Source organism: Phocoena phocoena, chromosome 8 (assembly GCF_963924675.1).
Source record: "Phocoena phocoena chromosome 8, mPhoPho1.1, whole genome shotgun sequence".
Classification (NCBI taxonomy): domain Eukaryota; kingdom Metazoa; phylum Chordata; class Mammalia; order Artiodactyla; family Phocoenidae; genus Phocoena; species Phocoena phocoena.
This window is the reverse complement of record NC_089226.1, coordinates 45,288,971-45,312,837: the sequence shown is the minus strand read 5'-3', so window position 1 is coordinate 45,312,837 and position 23,867 is coordinate 45,288,971. Positions and strand designations below refer to the sequence as shown.

The window sequence follows — 23,867 nt, the reverse complement described above, 5'->3', positions numbered from 1 at the left end:
ATCTTTCAATAAAGAACATCACAAGAGTCTAGAAATGGCCCCAATTTGTCCATTTAGCATTCTTGGCCCAGGGCAGCCACAGAAATAATCTCTCTTGGTATTAACTATTAAATCCTCATCATCTGACCATCCAGCATTATGGGAGGGACAGGCCCCATGTACATTCAAGGGCTCAGAATGTGCTCTGTTAACAGAGAAATCACAGGAATGAGGAAAGGAGATAACCTTCCTCAAGCCCTTGATGTTCCCAGAAGGTCAGCTGCCAATGTAAGTAATGCCTCTTCAGAAGTCAGGGCCAGAGTCCAGATTCTGTAAATCAACTATACTTCAATAAACAAATAGTAAATAAATAAACAATAAAAATAAATAAAAGGACCATTTTCTCTTAAGAAGACTACAGGGCAATAAAGAAGAAGAAGGGGAGACGATCCAGACAGAGCTCTACGGTAATCATATTTCCGTAATCTCAAATAGGTATGTGATTGTCAGATGGTTTAACTATATTCAGCTGTAACTTCTAACAGTGGAGAGAACACTGAACTGGGAGTAAGGAGCCAGGATTCTTTTTTTCTCTTCCCTCCCACCCTGTCACTCAGCTGTGTGACTCTGGGCAAGTCATTTGACCTTTTTGGCATTTCTTTTTCTCTTGTGTGTAAAAGGAATAGGGTGGAGCAGTTTAAGGCCCCTGCCTTCCAGCTTTAATATAAACGGTAGTTAGAACAAGACTTAAACAAACTAGATTTTAAAGTTAGGAAAACCCTCTGCATTTCCTAATTAATGTGACCTGAAAGACACTCCCCTTCTCTCTTGGAGATGCAATAATAAATAAAGACAGCACAGCTGGGAGAAGAACAAAGAAAGTCCCATCTCTTGCAACTTCCTAGCTCTCTTCCCTCTCACACATCAAAGTAAATCCTGGCTACATGGCTAGTGCTTAGAGATGTTAACACGTGTAAAGGTAAGAATTTGCCCCCATCCCCGCCATATTTTTTTTTTCATTAATCTTGATTTGCTCTCCAAATAGAGAAAAGTTGTGAATTCCCTTAACTGTGGGTAATTTTGAATTCTAGGTTATATAGAACACTGGTGTATTTAAGTTAGTGGAAATTTCCAAGTAGCCCAGTTAGTAGGAATAGAAAATAATTTTTTCCCAACCTAAAGTACAGAAAACCAAAAAGAAATCAAAAGAGGAACAACTAAGTACATTATTTTCTCAGACACCTAACAAGATACTACAGATGAGGGATCAGTTTAAAAGCAATTAATCTGTCAAAGCCCTCTGTTTTTAAATTGCCCATGTCTGTACAAACCATATTTATAACACTCAAAGAATACGGAATATTAGAGATGACAATACCTTTTACCAAGCCACAAGAAAACCATTGTCAAAGGATATAGCTTTAGAAAGTCTAATTTCCTTCCCCTGAATAATTATCTCATCAGTAGTCAATCATAGATTTTGTGGAGTGGAACTAAATATTTCTTTCAACCTTTTCCTAAAGAATTTTAAAAATGCCCTGTTAAAGCAGTTATTATACTGTATTTTAATGTTTTGCTTGTAGGTCTTGCTAAACTGTAGTTTCTAGGATGAGGACTATGTCATATTGGTCTTTATATCCTCAGCCATTACAAACAAATACTCCTGGACTTCCCTGGTGGCGCAGTGGTTAAGAAGCAGGGGATACGGGTTCAATCCCTGGTCCGGGAAGATCCCACATGTTGCAGAGCAACTAAGGCCGTGCGCCACGACTACTGAGCCCGCACGCTCTAGGGCCTGCGTGCCGCAACTACTGAGCCTGCGTGCTGCAACTACTGAAGCCCACGTGCCTAGAGCCGGTGCTTCACAACAAGACAAGCCACCGCAATGAAAAGCCTGCACACTGCAACGAAGAGTAGCCCTGCTCGTCACAACTAAAGGAAGTCCATGCACAGCAGCAAAGACCCAACACAGCCAAAAAAAAAGATTCCTAACGTATTAGATACTCTATAAATACTGCAACACAGTGGAAACAACCATGTGCCAAGCCCTCAATAACCAACACTTGACATGCAGTATTTTCTTAATCCTCTCCAATAAGGATAGGAAACATGTTTGATGACAGAATAAATTTTAATCCTCTCTTAATATCAAACCTTTAATCGACTTTCCATTCATTTCTCAATTACCTTCAAATTTCTCTCATTTCCAATCCCTCCTTTCCAAGGAAGCTATCTCCAGAAAAGGTAGGGATGGATTTCAGGACCCACACTTTCTCTAGAGCCAGAGTCTCAGATTAACTGGTACAAAGGAAAGACAAAGAGATGAGACCTCTGGTGTCAGATGAAGGACAGGAACACTGCTGCTGTAAGACCTGCTCAAAGCTCCATATATTCAGAACACTTTGCAAGAATTCAGTCAGGATGAACTGAAGGGTTGGTAGTGAATGTTGAGAAGTGGGAGAGGCTGATTAGCATTGAATTTTAGGAAAGGGGAAGGACAATTTATCTTTGGGTGTTATAAATTTATAATCCTCTCTCAGGAGACACTAATCAGAATGTTTCCAGACAGTAAATACTACGCCCATTTTATAGTAATAAACCTGAGTATTATATAAATGATTCTCCAATCATTGTCGGCTATAATTTAGGATAAGGTAATTTGCTCTCAAGTGCTATGAGAGGAAAAGTTATTAAATCTACTCATCCTGTATCCAATTTCCAAAAATAACATAAAATGCAATTACAGTGATAATTTTGATAAACCTGGGCTCTGCCTCCAGCCCACCATTCAGGAAGCTGAGTTAATACTTACCATTATATGTCTTATCCTGGGGTAAAGTTAATTGAAAGGTCTTTACACAGCTCAAAAAATCTACTTTACCAGAAAAAAATTTAAGGATTCATTTTCTGGGCTCCTAAAGTAATTAAAGACTAAATGATGGGGGGGAGGAAAAAGGGGTAGAGTGGGCAGACAGGTAGTAAAGAAGGATTCCAGCATAAAGAAGATGTGGTATATATACACAATGGAATATTACTCAGCCATAAAAAAGAATGAAATATTGCCATTTTCAGCAACGTGATGGTCCTAGAGATTATCATACTAAGTAAAGTAAATCAAAGACAAATATCACATATCACTTACATGTAGAATCTAAAAAATGATACAAATGAACTTATATACAAAACAGAAACAGACTCACAGACATAGAAAAAAACTGGTTACCAAAGGGGAAAGGGGAGGGATAAATTAGGAGTTTGGGATTAACAGATACACACTACTATATATAAAATAGATAAACAACAAAGACTTACTGTATAGCACAGGGAACTATATTCAATGTCTTTTAATAAACTATAATGGAAAAGAATCTGAAAAGGAATACATATATATAAAGTGAGTCACTTTGCTGTACACCTGAAACTAATGCAACATTGTAAATCTATTATACTTCAAGCTAAAAAAAAAAAAAGGATTCCAGCAAACCACTTGCAGAAGGAAGACCGATTTTGGCTGCATGCAATTCTTTGTTTCTACACAAGTCTCTGTGACTAGGAGGGCAAATGAGTTTGGCTTACGTATCACTCTAATTTCATTAGCTACCTGGAACACACTGAGAAGGATACTGAAGAAATGCTGAGCTCTGCTGGAGAGATTATCTACTACCAAAGTCCGTCATGGACACAAAGAGAAGTGAGTATTCATTAGTTATATATTTTCCATTTCTTTACTGAAGTGGATCATAACCTATTCACCTCTGTATCCCCAAAATCTAGAGCCTGGCACATAGTAAATGTTTAATAAATATTTCAGAATGAATTAATGAAAAAAAAAATCAGACTTTTTTTTTTTACCTTGGTTTCGAACAGGAGTAACAAAATTGGTACCATGAACATTTCTCCAGTCCCAGGATGCTGGCAAATGCAAAATCTTTTTCTGTATTTCAGCAGTTATTGGTGCAGGTTTGGGCCTAGGATGGAAATAGACATTTGATGTCAATATATATTCTTTCCTTTGAGGATGATTCCATGATTTCAACCACCTGGCTGGCTAGAATGTAGATTCAGATCCAAAGAGCACTTGTCTAGCAGTGTTTCAATGTGTCTATTATACAAAAATGTGTCTACTATACAATGTGTCAATTATACAACTAAGTTGTATAAATTACCCATTTCTTTTTCAGGATCTAGTAATTTTCCCCAGTGAAATCATGTTGGTTTCGTATATTGCCATTGCTAATTTTAGTATGGCTAAATAGCTGCATTCTCTTACTTTTAATAGATTTTGTCCAAGAAAGCAGACGTGAGAAATTGAAGATGGCCTACAAAGGATTTAGAGAAAATAGAGGAATGACTGATGTTTCACTCTGGAGATGGTGGTGCTGGTAGCTGTAAAAGAAGTGAAGGCATGGAAATAAAAGATCTAAGTAGAAGCAGGCAGACTACCTCCATAAACAGATGAAAGTAAGACACAAAGATGGCCACAAATGGCTTTACCACTTACTAGCTGTGCAACGTTCGTCAAAGACCTTAACATCACAAAACTATGATCACCTCCTATTAAGATGGGTACAATCATGCCTACCGCAAAGGACTGTTATGAAAATTCAATGGAATAATGATTAACAAGTGCTTAAAACATGGCCTTGTCTCTGATAAGTCCTTACTAAATTATTAAGCTATTAGGATGATCACCACCACCATCATCATCATCCATGTCATTAAGACTAAATATGCTGCTGATACATTTAGGTGACTATCTAGCACAAAACAGGCAATTGTTAACTTCCTTCTTCCTAACATCCTATAAAGGCAGAGTGTTTGCCCATCAATGCACACACAGATAAAACAAAAGCAATGTGACAACAAAGCTCAGTGGTGTGAAAATGAAGACAGTGAAAGAGAAATCAGGGAGATGGAGAAGTGAGAATTACAAACACCACAGGCACACTATACATTATTGGTTTTCAATCATTTGGGTCCAGATTCTTTGAAGAATCTGCAAAGAGCTCTGGACTCAGATGTCCATAAACAATACGTTTTTCTACAAGAGTTCTTCAGAAACATGGCACCTGACACATGGCAAAGCAGTTGGGTCTGAGGCTCAATCTTCCAGACAGGAGTCCCAGTCTCCCTAGGCTCCAGTGCTGACCCCACCTCCTCTGGATTCTCCTCTCACACAGATACAGGATGGCTCTTTCACTTTAGTGAATTGGAGAAGGAATACGGTATGCTCCCATTCCCAATTTCGACTAACCAGAGCATCTCACACACTAGTCATTCCTCAGAATACACTTTGAGAAACACTGTATAAGATTCTTTTCAGATATGGGTAGAACTGTGAGAGAAACTACATAGTCTGTTAAATCCAGCTATAGTTTTGAGGGAATAAATCTACCAAATTCCTGACTGTATAAATTCAAAGAACAGTATAATTTTCCATAAGAAATACACCATGGGGTATATAAACTAAAGATGGGAAATGTCACTCTGGCTGAAGGTAGCAGAGGTATATTGATAAATATGGAATCTTTTTTGCTGGACCTAAAAACAGAGAAAGGATTTTGAGATTTTTACAGGTGGCAAATTTGACAGTTTCTATAGGTAAGTTCAGGGGTATCTGAGGCAAAGGGAGTGTCATGAATGGAGGTAGGTGAAAGTTTTCAGGAATTTTCTGTCGTATTATTTGAAAGCAGGTCAAGGTAGTCAATACAGTTATGGGCAAATTTAGGTGGCTTTGATTACCAGGCTAAATTTATTTATTAGACAATAGGTAGTGACTCAATCATAGCTGGGTGTAAGAAGATGTAACAGGCAGTATTTCATAGAATGGCTAAGAGTGGGGACAGGGAGGGGTAGAAACCAAAGAGAGAGAAGGCAGGAAGCTGATCCATTATACAGGATAGAGATGACAAAGCCCTAAGCCAAAGTGTAGAAAATGGAAAGAGAGTAAAGGAAATGGCAGATGCTGTGAAAGCAAAACCCATAAATAGGGCTTGGAGAACATCCGAGTCTGTATGAATAGGAAAGGGAGATGGTCAGGGAAAAGATAACATAAAAAGTCTAAGTTACGATGACCAATAAAATGATGAACAGCCCAGGGAGGAGGATATCAATTGATACAAATATCTTTATTAGTGATAAAGAGATGTGCTTTATTACCTTGGAATTCTCCGGCTGTGGCCACCACCTCTCCTAATCATCTCTTTCAGTGTAAGAGTCTCATATTCCATGTATGCAGTCGCAGTCCAAGACTTCTGAACGGCATTGATAGCTTTCACAAAGTTGTGGTTATATTTGTAGAGCCTATTAGAATACCTGCCAGCAAAAGTAAGACACCTTCAGATACACTCTTTACTGATGTAAATAGATCCCGTTAAAATAGGCACTCTTATACTGTGGGCCTGAGTGGAAAGTGGTATAATCTTTCAGGAAGGCAACTGGATATGTCAATCTCTATATCTCTATCAATAGCCTAGAATTGGAATGTGTCCTATGAAAATAAAAGTTCAAGTGAACTAAGATGTATGTATAAGGATGTTCAGTGAAACATTTTTATACCAGTGATAGATTATAAACATAAATATTCTAAGGTAAGGGATGGATTAAATAAATAATGGTACTTCATTTGCTATATAGTTTATTCAGTAAAAATATCTGGAAGATTATTTAGTGATATGGAAGACTTCACACTATATTAAACAAAAAAGCAGAATATCAAAGAAGTTTATATAGAATTAATCAATTTTTATGAAAGTGAACATTTATATTTATACCATAAGTACATACAACCATGGTTATCTCTGAGTGGTGACATAGGATCATCACCTTTCCCCCACCCTCTACAATTTCTACAATGTACCTTTTAAACTTTGTAATAATAAAAAATAAAGGCGGAGGGGGGGAGGACAGCAAAACTGTATACAATATATATAGCATGGCAAGCATTATAACCACATGATGTAATAAAAAATGGTTCCATAGGGGCATTTGGTTTATATCCTTGTTACTCAAATTTGGTTCTTGAGCCAGTATCAGCAGAAGCACCTGGAAGCTTGCTAGAAATTCAGACTCTTAATTATCCAACCCAGGCCACCTGAATCAGAATCTACATTTTTAACAAGATCCCCAGATGATTCACGGCAACATTAAAATCTGAAAGGCACTGGTTTACCTGATGCCAAATGCTTGGATATAGATGTAAACAAGTCTAACACACAAAGAGCATGTTTACAAAGCAAAAGAACTGAGGGAGTTGATTATTCATTTAACTTAAACATGTATCTCACATATGTGCCAGGTGCTAGGAATTAACGGAATTCACTGTGTTAATTCTACTAAAAAAGATTCTGGCCCCGGAGCAGCTAAGCCCGTGAGCCACAACTACTGAGCCTGTGCTCTAGAGCCCATGAGCCACAACTACTGAAGCCCGTGCGCCTAGAGCCCGTGCTCCGCAGCAAGAGAAGCCACCGCAGTGAGAAGCCCACGCACCGCAACGAAGAGTAGCCCCCGCTCACCACAACTAGAGAAAGCCCACGCACAGTAACAAAGACCCAATGCAGCCGTACATACATACATACATACATACACACATACATACATAACATTCTGTAACTTAAGTGTGACTCACTACCCAAGACTTTCAGTAACATTCTATTATGCCAAGCAAGATATACGTAACCTGAGTAACATGTTAGGCATATTTTGAACTTTTCTTTCTCTTTTAATTTAGATGTTCGCAGAGAGGGTATTTTGATATAGTCAAAAAACCTGGGAGCACTGAAAATAATAAGAAAAATGTGCAACCACATTGATAATGTGTTAATGTTTTTATCAAAATCCTTTCCCATTTGTTGCAAAATGTGAAACCAGAGAGGTACCTTTATTAAATAGATTATAAAACTGCCTGTATTCTATTTCTGACAACACTAACACACAACAAAAGCCAGTTGCAGTTGTTGTTTCTTAAGACACAGGAATATATTTTAAGTTGTAAATGTCTATCTCAAAATCAGATCATTAAGAGCTGAAAGAGACCTTCACGGTAATTTAGTCCTAAATGCTTACTTTACAAGTGAGGCAACACAGATTCTGAGCACTCCGGTTAGTAGCTTCTTCACTAAATGAGGCAATGTTTGAAATGTCAGAAAAGTACAAAGTAGTAGGGTGAAAAGTGAACACCTTCATAGGAAAGGTGTTGCTCAAGGATCACTCCAAACAAAGCAATTAAAAAGCTAAGTTCAAAATGGAGGTGATGAATTAGTCTAAATCTTGGGGAGTACTTCCCCAGACAAGTGCGATTTGTCCTCTTTGAACTCATGTCCCCCCACCTTCTCTGCCAGTGTGGTCTGGCTTTGGATGATTTGTTCATGTACACTTTCAGTGGATTTCACAACCAAACAAAACAGAAAATTTGCTACTGCTAATATTTATCTTTTCCTTCCAAACTAATAAAAGTCTGAAATCTCTTGTGTGGTTCATAGTTACTTAAACTGGACCTAACTCAACAAAAACTTTAACTGAAAGTTATACACTGAACTGTGTCCTCCTCAAATTCATGTGTTCAAGTTCCAACCTCCAGTACATCAGAATGTGACTGTATTCAGAGACAGGGCCTTTAAAGAGGACATTAAGGTTAAATGAGGCCATATGGGTGGGCCCTAATCCAATATGACTGGTGTACTTTTAAGAAATGGAGATTAGGACACAGACAGGATGACCATGTAGAACAACAGTGAGCAGCCATCTGCAAGCCAGGGACAGAGGCCTCAGAAGAAACTAAACCTGCTGACACCTTATCTTGGACTTATAGCCTCCAGAATTGTGAGAAAATAAGTTTCTGTTGCTTAAACCATTCGGTCGGTGGTACTCTGTTATGGCAGCCCCAGGAAACTAATACGCTACATAAATACTAAGAACTTTAATTTCAGTTATTTATTTCCTTGTTTAAAACTTATGTTCAATTAGCATCACCTATATTTGTTGCAACATAAACATACGTATCTACAAGTATTATGCAACGTATTATTACATGGCAATAATAAAATGACTTTTCTGTATAAGTCACTGCAATTCTGTGGTCCTTTATATAACTATTCTTTAAAGCTATCATTGGTCCATTACTTTTGAAGTACTTTGAAAAACGAATTTCTTCTCTATCACTCAATTTTTCCAGGAAAGTTGTACATAACATGGCTTATGTTTTTTTCCAGGGAAGTTGTACATAACGTGGCTTATGTTTCTAAGTCAAATAAATTTTATATAATCAAATTAAATTTTCCAAGAATTAAGACAGACATACATATTATAAAAAACTATATGTAACTTTCATTTACGACAACTCACTTTTCCTGGAGATTCTCAAGGTGTGCTGTGTTCACGTTCACATTCTCAAAGGTATTTCCCTCCTTCTTTCCTGTGAAACAAGCCCAGTTCCTGCCCAGCACGTCATGCACCCAGCCAGTCATGGTTTCATGGCAGTAACTAGTTACCTTGCCACCCTCTTCTTTATACTGCAATCAAATAAGAAAAGGAAAAGCCAAGTGAATCTGTGCTCCTGTCTCAGGTCTGTTTCCTTGTCTCCCATTCACAGTAAAGGTGCCCCTTTTTCATTTCATCTTAGGGACCAGCCACTGCCAACCAAAACAAAAACTGAGAGGTTTCAGTTTGCGAACTATTCTAGAAAAGGAAGAGAAATAAACTTTTCTACGATTAGCATCACTGATTACCAAGCAAAATTTACATAACAAACACTTCTGGGGAACTAAAGGCAGGGAAAGAAACTAACATTTTTAGAGCATCTGCCCCATTCCAGGCATTTTACAAAAGTTACCTCATTAAGCCTATGCGGAGACAGGCACCAATAATCCCATTTTACCAGTGAGTAAGTGGAGGTTCAGCTCAGAGAGGGTAAGCAGCCCCTACCTAAGGTAACAGAGCTGTGTAGTGGCAGAAACAAAATTCTGCTGTTTGTCAGACTACTTTTCTGCTCAGAGAAGATATATTCCAGAAAAATACAAGAACATATGGTGAAAATTTTCCAAAATATTAAAATTTTTTCTTCTGTTAACCTCCCAATTTATTAGCATATTCTAATCATGAGGGAGTTAAAGTAACCTGATTATTAAATATTCTCTCCACTTTATTTCACTAATATGGCCCGTTGTCTTATGTCGATGTTAACGCTGAAAAATAACTGCAGTTGACCCTTGAAAAACGCAGGGGCACCGACTCTCCACAGTCAAAAATCCACATATTACTTTATAGTCAGCCATTCCTATCCTGGGCCCTGCTTCTAAGGAATCAACCAGCCTCGGCTCATGTAGTACTGAAGTACGTATTTATGGGACAAAAATCTGCATATAAGTGGACCCACGTAGTTCAAACCCATGTTGTTCAAGGGTCAACTGTATATAGTGATAGATCTAGGATCTGAACTCAGATGCTTTGGCTCCAGAGCCTAAAGCCCCTCATGTTATCACATGTCCTCATGGAGGAAAGGATATATAATCCAGAATGAGAGCGGAGAGCATGGGAGGAAGAAAGGAAAATAATGCACACTAAATTTCTTTATGAAGGGACTTGGATATAGACAATTTCAGGCACTGACTTAATTTAATGGAACAGAAGCACAAAAGCAGTTCAAAGACAACACAAACAAATCAGCACGGCAAGCAGCTGTGTTTCAATGCTTTTCATTACAAAAGTACACGGTTGGTTTTGGCCCTCAGGATGTAGTTTGTGGACTGAATCTATATGCTGAGGGGGTGGCAAACTTCTTTTTAAGGGCCAAACAGTAAATGCAGGTTATCAGTCCTCTGTCATCATCACTCAACTCTACCACTGCAGTGTGAAAGGTACACAGGAAATGCATAAGTGAATGAACTACATTGTGTTCCAATAAAACTTCATTTACAAAAACAGACTTATAGTTTGCAAACCCCAAGTTTCAAGGAATGTGTGGGCTAAACTACTCTTAAAGGTAAAACTACCTTACTGCACCTGACTCTGAATTCAAATCATATTGAAGCATAGAGTTAAAAATGTATGGCTTAAAGAATTCAAAAGAGCTAGGTCTGAATCCTGGGATTCTTGCCACACAAGATAAGTTACTTTGGGCTATTCATATGTACATTTTGCTTCTTCCTTGGTGGTTCCTAACACTGTGAAGCCAGTCTCCCTACCTCTGGCTAAGAATATCTCCACTAGCATGAGTTTGGCTCACCACTCCTCATTTCCCTGCTAAAGCCCCAACTCGGGATACAGGAACACTGAAATAAAGGCCTAGGACACGACCAGGCTGCAACACTGGAGGGTATGTTGCATGAAAAGGTTAATAAAGTTTATATTTATTATGCTGAACTACCTGTAACTACTATTTTTATAATCAAAAACTGTTCGATATTGGCAACCTTGTATGATGCAGCCAGGCCAGCCGGGGGTAGGCCACTGCTCACCCCCACCAGTGCTGTTGTTAGAAAGCAGTCTGACAAGGCTTTAAGAGTTTTTCAGAGCTACCTTGTAGAAATTGTCAAATACACATAAATGAAAAATAAAGCCTAAACACAGGAAGATGTTCATTACAGTAGAAGAGGCTAGGGAAGGCTGCTTGCTTTTATAAATAGTGTTATTGGAACACGGCCAGACCCACTTGTTTATAGTATTGAATATCATCTCTGGCTGCTTTGGTGCTACAGCAGCAGGACTGGGGAGCTCCCACAGAGACCATAAGGTTCACAAAGCCTAAAACATTTACTATCTGACCCTGTTAAGAAAAAGTTTGCTGACCTCTCTGTATAGAACAATAAAAAAAAAAAGAAAACCTGGGAATTCCCTGGTGGTCCAGTGGTTAGGACTCCACGCGCTCACAGCTAAGGGCCCAGGTTCGATCCCTGTTTGGAGAACTAAAATCCCATAAGCTGTGCGGGGCAGCCAAAAAAAAAAAAGAAAGAAAGAAAGAAAGAAAAATAACCTATGATGTATTAAGAGGAAAAAATTACAAGATAGTACTTAAGTGGAGTGCAAATAAGTAAAATTTTTATGAAATACGATTTTTAAAAAATTAAAGGTGAAAATGATCTTTGGGTGGGATTTTCTTGGTTATTTACAAAATGAAGATAGTTATATACATTTCGTAAAATCATCACTTTAAAAAGGTGATGAATTTCCTAAGGATAAGAAACATAGCCCACAAAGCCCTAGAAGAGGACACCTACGAAGGATGGTTCAGATGTTGCTAGAGACTAACTCTGACCTGTCTAGGATTATGATTACACTTCCTGAAAAAAAACATGATTTATATAACCTATTTTGTATTTTGCTAAGTTCTTTCACTTATTTATCAAATGCTTATTGGTCACATAATATTTCCCAGGCATCCTGTTAGGTGCTAGGTGCTAGGCACACATGCACATATGTATTGATGCAGCCCCAGACCTTAAGACGCTGGGAATTCAACGAAATAAACAAACACGTAAATAACGTGGTTATTTATTTGAACCCAGATCATGTGGTCCAGCAAGTTAACCATGCTTGAAAAAGCCTGGGAAATTTCCCCACCTAAGCAGAAAATTTAGATCACAGATGAAATGACTTTCTCAATGTACCAAAAGAGTCAGGGGCATTCAAGTTAGAAGAAATGGGCCCCATGTTTCTCATCAGTGTGCTTTTTGTTCACCTAGTTGGCACAACTTATAAGCATGATGGCTAACACCAAATGAACTTCCCCTGTGAGGAAAAGGCTGATTTGTTATTTTGATTGGAGGGGGAAAAATATCACTGAAGCATGAGGCCTTACCGTTTGTTCAACAACTCTATACCCTTCACCATCAATGTTACAGAACTACAGGACCTTAACATTTACCTATCACATCATACTTTATAAACATTTTACAGATTACTCAGAAATCTTAGAGGTTCAAGAGAACATAAAGATAATACAGTCTCGGGGGACAAAAAAAGAGACCTAAAAGAGATGGTTGAACTAGAATTTATAACCAAGCATTCTTCCCAAATACCATGCAACATTTCTTCATACACTTTGTCTTTTCACAAAGTGCTAGAGAAATAAACATACAGGTCAATTGCCAAAAACAGGGAGAGGAGATACCTAGAAACCATGCAGGAAATGCTTAAGCAATTTGCAAAGGGTTTTCATCTATTACCATGTGAGCCTCACAATGATCTTTTGGGATAATAGGCATTATGTTTTTTATGGGAAAAAAAAAAGTGACTTTGCAAAGTTAGAGAAGAGAGAATTAAAATATGAGTTTAAAGGTTACAAGAATCATTGCTTTATTCATTATTTCCTTTAAAAAACAAAGCTGGAAATTAATTGGCTCTCATGAGTCAGATCCAAACTGTTGCCCAAGACCCTTTTTAGGGGTCACTTAAATTCTCCCGTAGCCCTAATGGTGATTTCCCACTATTCAGGTGTCTATGTTGTCCTGGCTAGTCCAGTCTTTTTACCCTTTCTGTCAAGGGTTTTTGATACAGGGCAGAGGTAAAGGACTTGGTCTGTAGGCTCGACTACCTGGACTGGATCCAGCTCTGCCACTTACTGGCTGTGTGATCCTGAACAAGTTACTTACCCTCTCTGTACTTTCAATGTCCTCATCTATAAAATCAGGATGGTGATAACAGACTCAACCTCACAGGTTGCATTTTATATATACTAACCCATTTAATTTTCCTAACAGCCTGTGAGGGTTGTTCTTTCCACGTAACCACTGTGAGAAGAGGATTTTTTGTTTATTCATTAACTAGGACACTGGCACTAGAAAATAATTAGTTATTGAATGAGTGAATAAATAAATGAATAACAGAAAGAACAACAAATGCCAAGTCCTATTTAAACAATAACCCAAGAAACTTAGAAAAATTTATAATTAAAAGAAGAGTGACACTTTTATAATTAAAAGAAATTTATAATTAAAAGATGTGGGTCACAGAGACCCAAGTTCTGACTTCACCTATTACTTCAGAAATGTCAGTTTTCCTCCCCAAACCTCAGCTTCCCTACTTGTAAATTTAAGTTGACCTGAAAGTTCCAAAATATCCCTTCAAGTTTCCTAACTACACAGTCCTTACATCTGTGGATTTCTTATTTATTATTCACAAAGCCAGGTAAATAATTTAGACATGCTCCTTACTTACATAGAATATTTATACATTCTAAGTAACCCTAAATAATCCTAAAACACTACAACTGTTTTTACTCAGCAAATTACCAAGAGATGCTATCCATTTATGTACCACTTCTTATACATTAAATTGATGGAATTATTTTCCATTAAAATTTTTTATTTTATTTTATTCTGTAGTTTTCCCAGTCTAAAATAATTCGGTCTTCTTTCAGAACCTGAAATTACCTTACGAAAGGTAGGACAGGACTGTGATGCCACTGTACAGGACAGCTACAACTTAGTAGAAAAGAGATATTTAACCCCCGCAGAAGCCAAGTACTCAGTACCTTAATTTGAGAGGACCACACACTGTGCCCCCGTTATTTTCTTGATTTGAGTGTTCTCAATGTTTGTCATTTTTCCTGCTATTGTAAAATACATCTTTTGTGATTTCTGACATTATTACCAATTAAGAAGTTGAAGTTTTGGCCACACTATCCAGCTTGAAATGTAGCTTAATTTTTTTTCTAAGGGTTTTCATTTATTTTATTTATATAAACATCAGTCTCTGAATACTGCCTTGCACAGATGGCATAATTTAAGTTTCTATTCATTTATGCCAATTTCTATTGCAACAAATAGATAACTGCATAAAATCTGAAGGAATTCCAAACCCTAGCACTTGGGTTTAGAAAACTACTAGGATTCAGTAACTCTCCATTTGCTTCTTCAAGATTAACGTTGGGTTGCCAAATATTCTTGAAACTACCTGTCTTCAATTTCCCATTCACTTTATCAATTCTCCCATTCCATCCAATTACCTACTAATGTTAACCTACTGAAAAAGAAAAGGTTGGGATATTTTAGAACTTAAGTTATTTATCCCAGATCTCTTTCTCAACTGCTTTTTGACACTAAGGGGTGGGGGGGGAATCACTTATACCTTTTGTTCCACTGTTTTCCTGATTACAATTAGCAAATATTTGAATACTTCCTTTATGTAATGCACTAGCTATGAGAAAAATGTACTTTAATGAAAAAGGACTCTGCCCTTTAAATCCCTGTTCCGCCACTTATCATTTATGTAACCTTGAGCAAGTCGCAACTAAGGAGCCTCAGTTTCTTCAGCTGATAATGGGAATGATCTCTACTTCACTGGATTCCTATTGAGAATAAGGATGACACTCAAGTTTGAAGAGTTTAAAAAGTTATAAAACACTAAACAAGTAACAATATAAACACTACCAACTGTTACCACATGGGATACAAAGCCATTTAAGACTTTACTCATGCTGTCAAAGAACTTACACTCTAGCCTAAACTGTCAACTGGGCATGTTGATACGGGTTTTATCCTGTCAACCAGTGATTTTCCAAAATGAGAAGACAATCCATTAAAATATCAGAAAGAAAAATCTTATAATTTCGATTTCTATTTGTAGCATAGAAATAAAATTGAAAACCAACCTCCACCATTATTTAATATACAAAGCAACACTGATAACCCCACTCAGTTCCAATGTCAGATGTTCACCTGTTATGTGCAGTATGCTGCCTAAAGATGGTTAGGACACAGCACATTCCCTTTTACATGTGCCTGCTTAAATTCACTTATGTACATCTGATGTAATTAAGCTAACTCGCACAAAATGAACATGTGGCTTAAAATAATACTTGCAAAGAAACCAGGATTTGCAAACACTAATGATGTAAATATAAGAAAACATAAGAAAATATCAAAGCTTACATTTGCCCTATTCCTGGTATGAGTTTTTGAAAGCATGTTTTGAAATGGTTCCAGCGTTGCGGTATTCACTTTTTAATCTGTTTTATCAATAAAGCAAATGTCTCCGTTTTAAAATTTGCCCATTAAATTGTCATCATTTAACACCAAACATCATTTAAACACCAAACAGTAATTCTTCTAAACTCTACCAGTGACACTTTCATACTTTTAACAAAATGTGTCAAAATTAAAATTCTTTACTTGAAACATTTTAACTAGAAAATTGTTTCCAAATGTTGAAAATTGGCAGTAATAAAAATGACGGGTAACAGAAATCCTTACATTGCTTTTGGCAACAAAATCATGATAATGAAACATAGTTTTACATTGTTCCCAAAGAATATCATAATGAGATATATTTTGGCAGGACATGTTTTTCTGACAATAAATAAATCCAATATTTAATCATTTAATATTATTTCATGTTTGATAGCAAACATGTTAGTATAGTAGTGCATGTATATAAGTTTTTAAATGTATGTGTACATACTATGGAATACCTATTAAAAATTTGGACATCTAGGTCTAATCCATCAATATCATTCACCATTTCAGAAAAGAACACCTTGCACGAAGTTAAATGGTTTGATGATACACCACACATATAGAGAGATTACATTCCAGCAATACTGAAGAACAAAGAGTGTTTATTCAATTTTTTGCCATTTGTTTACTGTACATGTCTACATAAGCGCCGATTAACTGCTTCCATCTGCTGTCAGGTCTGGAGTGTGAATGAAGCCATTAGATGGCAACCAAGGAGAAGAAGGGATCTTTTCCTAAACTGATATTTTTCCAACCCAACCAAGAGTGTCCCATCTTACCTCAGAAACAAACTTCCCTGGCAGTTTCAAGGATTAGCTTTCGTTTTCTGCCCACTAACCAGACTTAACCATTTATTAAAAAAGTTGAATTTTAATGAATTGTGAGACTGCCAAGAAATTGCTGCAGCGGTTGCAACCAAATAACCTCCAGCATTTTACTGAAGGGACTGGCAATCAGATTTACATATGAAAATGGAGGACGATAAATTTATTTCCAGGGCTGAAAAGATGTTCCATTTAAACCAAAACGTATGTTCCAGAACTAGTTCAGAAAACAGCAATTTGACACCCAGCAAGGTAGACAAAGTCCCTTGGCTCATTCCTCACTTATTTGCTCATAATCTCTTAAACTGCAAGGTTGTTAGAAATTTTAGAGTTCATCTACTCTAACCTTTAGCTGGTGCTTCTTAAGGAGGGGGTGGGGGCACAGCCCACAGCACCCTAGGCTAGTTTGAGTCCTTGGTTATCCAGGCTTTGGGGAACCACTGCAGTCACAGATAAAGCTCACTATTTCCCCTGACAGCTAATTTACTTTTTAGTAATTCTGAAAGTTAGAACTTTACTATTTTTAACTCTGAGGTTTACCTTAGCCTCTACAGTCTCACACAAAAAATTAAAATATAATATATAAGCAGAATAAAATGTTAAAGTCTCATCTGTTTTCTACAAAGTCATTCAAAAACTATGGCCTGAGGGTCTACCATAGCCTCTAAGGACACAAAGTAAAAATACTTTCAGAAACACAGCAATAAAACAACAGAACAACACAATGGTATATTATTCAATTTTCTTTCTCTTACAAATATTTATTGAAGCCCTATTATTTATCACATATTGAACTATACATAAGGAATAAAATGGTCATTAATACAGCGTTGATCATTGCCCTCAAGGAGTTTAAAGGCCAGAGGAAAGGACAAACAGGCAATTACAACAGAGAATGCTAAACAGTAATCTATTATGGGGCCTACTAACACAAATACCTGCAATTTTGTACCCAAGTTTTCTCTTTCATAATCAAACCAAACATTTAGATGCAAAGATACTCAAAGAAACAGGGGGAAAAAAAACACTTTAGTAGGGGTGATTTTAGATGCCTTGCTAAATATATTCTTATACACATCGGTTGCTTTGTCACTATTTACATCCGGACAATCAGTTTGAAAATACACAACTCTTACAGAACCCTGTAAGTATGTAACCTAATATTTTTTTAGAACAGAGGACCAAAAATATAAACATAGCACCGTTCCTGATTTGGGCTTCTAGAATCCTACAGAATTAATTCTTTGTAAGCTGGTATTACTTTTGAAGTCTTTGAAAAGACAAGAGAAATGTGGATAATTTTCCAAACTAAAGTTCCAAGATTAAGTTCTACATGCATTAGGTGCTGAAGATACACAGATCTTCAGTCTGGAAGAAGATGACACGCTATCAAGTCATTCCTTTTACAGCAGAGTTAGTACTACCAGGGCAGAGATACCTGCAAAGTACAATTGGAACCAAAATAAGAGCATTCCTCCCAGTAAGGGAGAAAGCTGGGGAATTTCACAGAGGTGGCATCAAGATCCTGAGTGACAAAGAATCATCAGGATAGGGCTTCCCTGGTGGCGCAGTGGTTGAGAGTCCGCCTGCCGATGCACGGGACGCGGGTTCGTGCCCCGGTCCGGGAAGATCCCACATGCCGCGGAGCGGCTGGGCCCGTGAGCCATGGCCGCTGAGCCTGTGTGTCCGGAGCCTGTGCTCCGCAACGGGAGAGGCCACAACAGTGACAGGCCCACGTACCGCAAAAAAAAAAAAAAAGAAAAGTAAACTTAGCAAGGGTACTTAACTTGAAGGTTGCAAAACTCTCTTTCAATTTGGAGAACCATAAAGAGAAGGAGAAAGTAAATTTTTGTCTTGAATAAGGGACCTGGGCTTAGGAAAGAAAGTCAGTAGCCTCATTTGGTAAGGAAATCTACGGTTCAAGCCAATTCTTCTCCTAAAATTTCAACAAGAGCCAATACAGTGCACTGAACTAACATTTGTGATGCTTACAGACTAGGATTCACCAGACAACCTGCCCAAAATGTGACTTCAAGTACCAATACTTGTTTGTGAAACAAACTTGACAAATAGCCCATATCATTCTACAGTTAGAAGCTGTGTGAGTTTAAACACTGTATGAGACTAATTTTCCCTATCTGAAAATTGAAGCTAGTAATATCTACTTCATGGGATTTTTGTAACATAAAGCATGTCAAGTTCTTAGCACAAGGCTGGCACCTAATTTTAAAAAACACCAAAAAAAAAATGTATTAATCATACCATCTTTCTGGACAGGGGTACTGCAGATCTATGATCTATAAAAAGAGACCCTTCAGCGGTTTGGTTGATCTCAGAAAGCCTCCTCCCCCAAACATGTCCCCCTGGGACCATCTTCCCACCCATGATGTATCTGTACATCTCAAGATATTCCAAAGCCTCATTTTATTCTTATAATAGGTGTGGGGGCTCCTCAAGGTAATTAGAGAAAGAGAAGGCACTTGGGAAGTTCATTTAACTGTGAGTAAAATTTGCACTGTTAACAAAATAAAACAAATGTCAAGTCCTAAAAGCAGTCTGAAAATATCATTTCAACAGAAGAGTTTTCAAAAGATAAAATAAGAAAGAAATGTATGTTGCATATTGTTCCTTTCATTCAAAGGCTGAAGGGCGAGGCCAGCTAAGACTTCCAGATTTTTTTTCTTTTTCCTGCTTGGTCTTTGGTTGTTCACATTCCAGAATGGCAGTTGCCGCTTTCCAAGGAAGTGTTCAGGAGGGCAGCTGCCTTGGAGGTAGGTTACCAGGACTCCTTTGTATGTTACATGCACATAAAGACTCCAGAAGGGACTGTAGCTGCTAGAGGCCTCTGCTAGCTGTTAGAGGTAGGTAGGTCCACTGCTGCATGCTGCTCTGCCTCTTGCCTCTTAGCCCCAAAGTCTGTTTTTGGCTGTGGTTTTAAAAAAGCCCCTCAACAGATGCTCTATTTAATAACTAAAAGACAATAAAAACTAGAGTTACAAGCCAACAAGGATCATACTGTCTCTTAAAAATTTAAACATATTAATTTCTTTAAGTGAAAAAAAAAATACTAGTATTTAGTATTTCAGATGCAGGTATTTTTTCATGCTATTTAAGACATTCACAAAAAGCCGCCATTCTCAACAGCTGAATGCTTAAGCAATACATATCGTGCATGCAGCCAACATGCTCAAGAAGCGCACATGCAGATGTATTTTAAATTAAATGCTACCAAATAAGCCTAATACAGTTTTGAAATGTAGTTAAGAAAGAGGCTAATCTAGCAACCGAGACATAATAACATCTACACCTTACAAATTCTAAATGTAGGCTTAATGCTACTTTGATCAATGTTTCTAGGTACAAGGCTATTTATCCCATTTACAGATCAAATACTAGGGTCAATCTTTTCTGCTGGTAGAAGCATCTCCCTAATAAGGCGAAAGAATGAAAGTTTTAAGACAGAATTTTGTAAACTGCATTCTGAGAATACCTTAAATTTTTGTGAGGAAATAATGGTAAACTTATTTTAGAAAACCTTCCTATTACATCTCCCTTCTCAGCTATCACCATACAGTATATTAAAGATTGTGAGAAGTTCTGAAAGAAAACTAAGGCAGTCTACACTTACTCAACTACCAGAAATAAATTTAGAAGAAAGAGCTTATTGGTTTCAGCTCTAATTTTCACTTTGATGTGTTATTAGTGGCTGCCTAGAACAACTTTTAAAGCTTAACAAGAAGAAGTGATACAACTTATGAGCAATCCCTTCCTGGCACATGTGTGGGCCACTGCTGGCCCATTAAACTGTTTGAAAAACGCTGATACAGGATAAGGCTATGGTGCTTTCAACACTTGCCCCAGTTCCCTTTTTCATATCTCACTTCCTTACTTAAGAGCTAAGTAAAAGAGGAAGGGAAAGGGGAAAATCTGTTATATGAAATGTAAGGGAGGGTAAGTCCCTATTAACTTTTTCTCTCTAACCACCCATTTTTCCATCAAAATTTTAGACATCTAAATGTATGGATCCAGAGAGAGCAATGATTAAAACATCTATTCTGAAAGTGTGAGGAGAATGTACAGAGTGAAAAAGATCCTCTTCTCCCTAGTCAATAGTCTGTTCTGAGAAGGAACCAGTTTAAAAAATGATAGGTGATGTCTCAAAGGGATGACTAACAGGTACGTCAATTTCTCTGGCAGAGCCACCTTCTCTACTGGAAGACAACTAAAATGCCATGGTTCACATGGGTCCCTCTTGAGTCTTTTTAGAAAAGAATGAGCGACCTCAGGCAGCATAGCTACTTCAAGGATGTGAACTGAATTTGAACCAACCTTTCCTTAACTGGGTCTTTATCTTTTTGGTTTCATGGCCACTTACGTTATAAGCATCATGCTTGAGAAAGCTAATCTGATGTGTGCAAACAGAACATACTAACATGAAAATAAATAGCGCAGGCAGATAAGAAGTAGCAAATAAGTAGGCTCAAGCAAGAAATCTATAAGGAAACCATAAGCTCTCTGTTCTCCATCTTCCTCTCCCTGATGAGTAAATAAACATTAATTTTCATAAGCCACCAAGGAGGAGGGAAGCTTGCTTTTAGTAAGAAAGTTAAAAATATTTCAATGGAGCTCACCCAGTTTGTTCCTCAGATGTGGCATATCATATATCCCCACAGTTCCCAGCTGCATGAAAAACTGACTGATAAAATCAGTGACATCCTACGAAGGGTTTACAATGGAAAACTGAGTCATTACGTCGAGATTAAGCAACATCATGAAAGAAAACAAATACCCAGACATGTTAAGTGCTTAACTTCTGATTCTTTTCCTCAATTTAAACACTTTTAAAGGTAAACATCAAGTTATTTTTTTAAAAAAGACAAACTCATCTTGGTGTGTTGAATCTGTATTAAAACAGGTAAATATATCCCAATAACATATATTCTGAAAGTTTGTTATATCTTGAAAATGAACCCAGAAGGCACAACAGAAAAATCGCACGAGACTCCCAAATCCTGGAACACGATTCACATTTCTAACTGTTGTGACAAGCTTGAAATTTGTAAGTCACTAGCACACAAGATGGGTAAATAAATCCTCTGGTATGGATTTCCCAACATACTGTTCTTGTTTTGAGTACCAACCTGCTTTAGAAATACTCAGGGTAGTGTTTTTAGCTTATAGTTCTACAAAGGCTGGTAGGTCCCAAACAAAAACTCAACTAGAAATCAGTGAAGTCTGCTTTAACTATCCCCAAATTCAGTTTTCAGCCTAATGAGTCTAGTTTCCCTTCTATGCATCTTCTTCAGCCCTTGAGTAGCTTAATGTTCAAAATAAAATCTGAGTTCATTCGCTACTGCCTCCTTTTACAGCCTCAGAGAAAGTAAAGTGAGAAACAGTAAAAGGTTAGAAAGCTTATGCAACTTGAGGGTATTCTTTGAAGCTGAGTTTGTTTCATACCACTTCCTTCCTTGGCAATTTGGTAGAGGACAGTGTAGAGGAGCTTTATACAAGCTCATGGTTAAAAATGAACAAATTCCACAGAAGTGTAAAGAAGAAAAAACCAATTGCTTACCCACCCATCACAAAGTCAGCCATAATCAAACATCCTTTACATTGTTTTGTTACATTGCGTGTTTCTATATAAGAGGTTGATTGTTTTTCATCTGCAGGTACTTTTAAAGAGTGCAAATTTACTGGAGTGTGCCAATTATAATCAAATGGTCATGCTATTAAAATTTGATAGTCTTAGAAACTGGCTTGTGCAGATGGTCTTTTATTTTGGCCAGTGCATTATTTTAAAGGAAAACTGAATCTGAATGTCTCTAGGAAAGTTTCCATTTTGCCATAGGTTGAATAACTCCTTATTGTTTTACAAAAGTTGTTTTAAATGCTTAGGTATTTGCCTGGGTGAGCCCTAAATTCATGTGAGTTTGTAACCCCACCATAGTTTTCTGATAACTGAATCTATGCTGGAAGTTGAGTAGAAAAAAAGTGTCTTTCAAAAATATAAACCTAGTGCTTCCTGCCTAACTCAAACTATGTATAAGTTTCCAGTGTCAAGATTTCCTTCCAAGCTTTTATCTAGCTTGAAGTCCTATGTAAAAAAAAAAAAAAAAAAAAATCATCCCCACTCCACTCCCAATTTCTTAAGCAGTTAAAACCAAGGAAAAAAAGGTCGAAGAACCTCAATTCATGAAAAATTCTGCTTATTTTCCAGGTGAGGCCTGAATAAGTAGAACTTAATAAAAAGCAAGTTCCTAGCAATAAAAGTGGTGTCACAACTGCTCCAAAGTTGGCATGCAGGGAGAATGATGCGGAAGCTGTCTGTTCTGTTGAGCTGCAGGCTGATCTGGGGGAACAGAGGAACAGAAGGTGGAGCAGGAACCTAATAGAATACCTTGCATGTAACACCCGCTCAGCAAGCTAGCAGGAACAGCTCTAAGAAACAACCTCACGAAAGCGTATCTGAAGACGGCAAAAGGAAACAAGTGGTAGGGTCTGCTATGAATTAAGGGAGACTCCTGGAAATCCAACTGATTTATAGAATAACAGTGGAGGGTCTAAATGGCAAAAATTTGTCAGATATTTCTGCAATAGCAGTAGGTTGAGTGGATTATGGTGTAGTTTACATAAGGCACCTAAACTTGAATAGTAAAACACTGCTTATATCTTGATAATTGTTCTTTTTTAAAAATAAATTATTTTTCATTTAAAAGATACTTCTAAAATCTGTAGGAAAAAAATCTCACATGCTTTATTCATTACATAGGTGAGCTTTCTTGAGTTACACACCCAGCATGGATTCCCCAGCACCACTGTAGGAAATACCCCGAGGCTTACAGTAAAATCCAGCAAACCTTTTATGTTAAGAAGTATCACTCCAAAAGTGTTTGACTGCCCTATTATGTAAAGTCAACTCCACTAGATCATTTTTCTTAAATTTGTTAAATTCTGCTACTCCCCGTTACTTTTTCAGTTGGATTTGCTAAAAGAACATGGCATTTTATCACTCTGCAAAATATGTTTATCTGGAACTACTTGATTGTGTTCAGAGAAATTTTAAAATCAAGTATCTTGTGTACGTTCTGCTCTGCTTATTGAAATTATGATCCTT

The 23,867-nt window shown here is 37.4% G+C and overlaps 1 protein-coding gene across 1 annotated transcript in view; it reads right to left on the bottom strand.

Moving 5' to 3' along the window:
• Positions 1 to 23,867, bottom strand: part of CTSC (cathepsin C) — a 38,499-nt gene that overhangs the window by 9,209 nt on the left and 5,423 nt on the right. The window contains exons 3-5 of the mRNA XM_065881723.1: positions 9,322 to 9,488; positions 6,139 to 6,294; positions 3,832 to 3,947 (exon numbers count right to left, since the gene is read on the bottom strand). Of these exons, the coding sequence (XP_065737795.1) occupies positions 3,832 to 3,947; positions 6,139 to 6,294; positions 9,322 to 9,488 (439 nt within the window). The remainder of the gene's footprint in view (positions 1 to 3,831; positions 3,948 to 6,138; positions 6,295 to 9,321; positions 9,489 to 23,867) is intronic.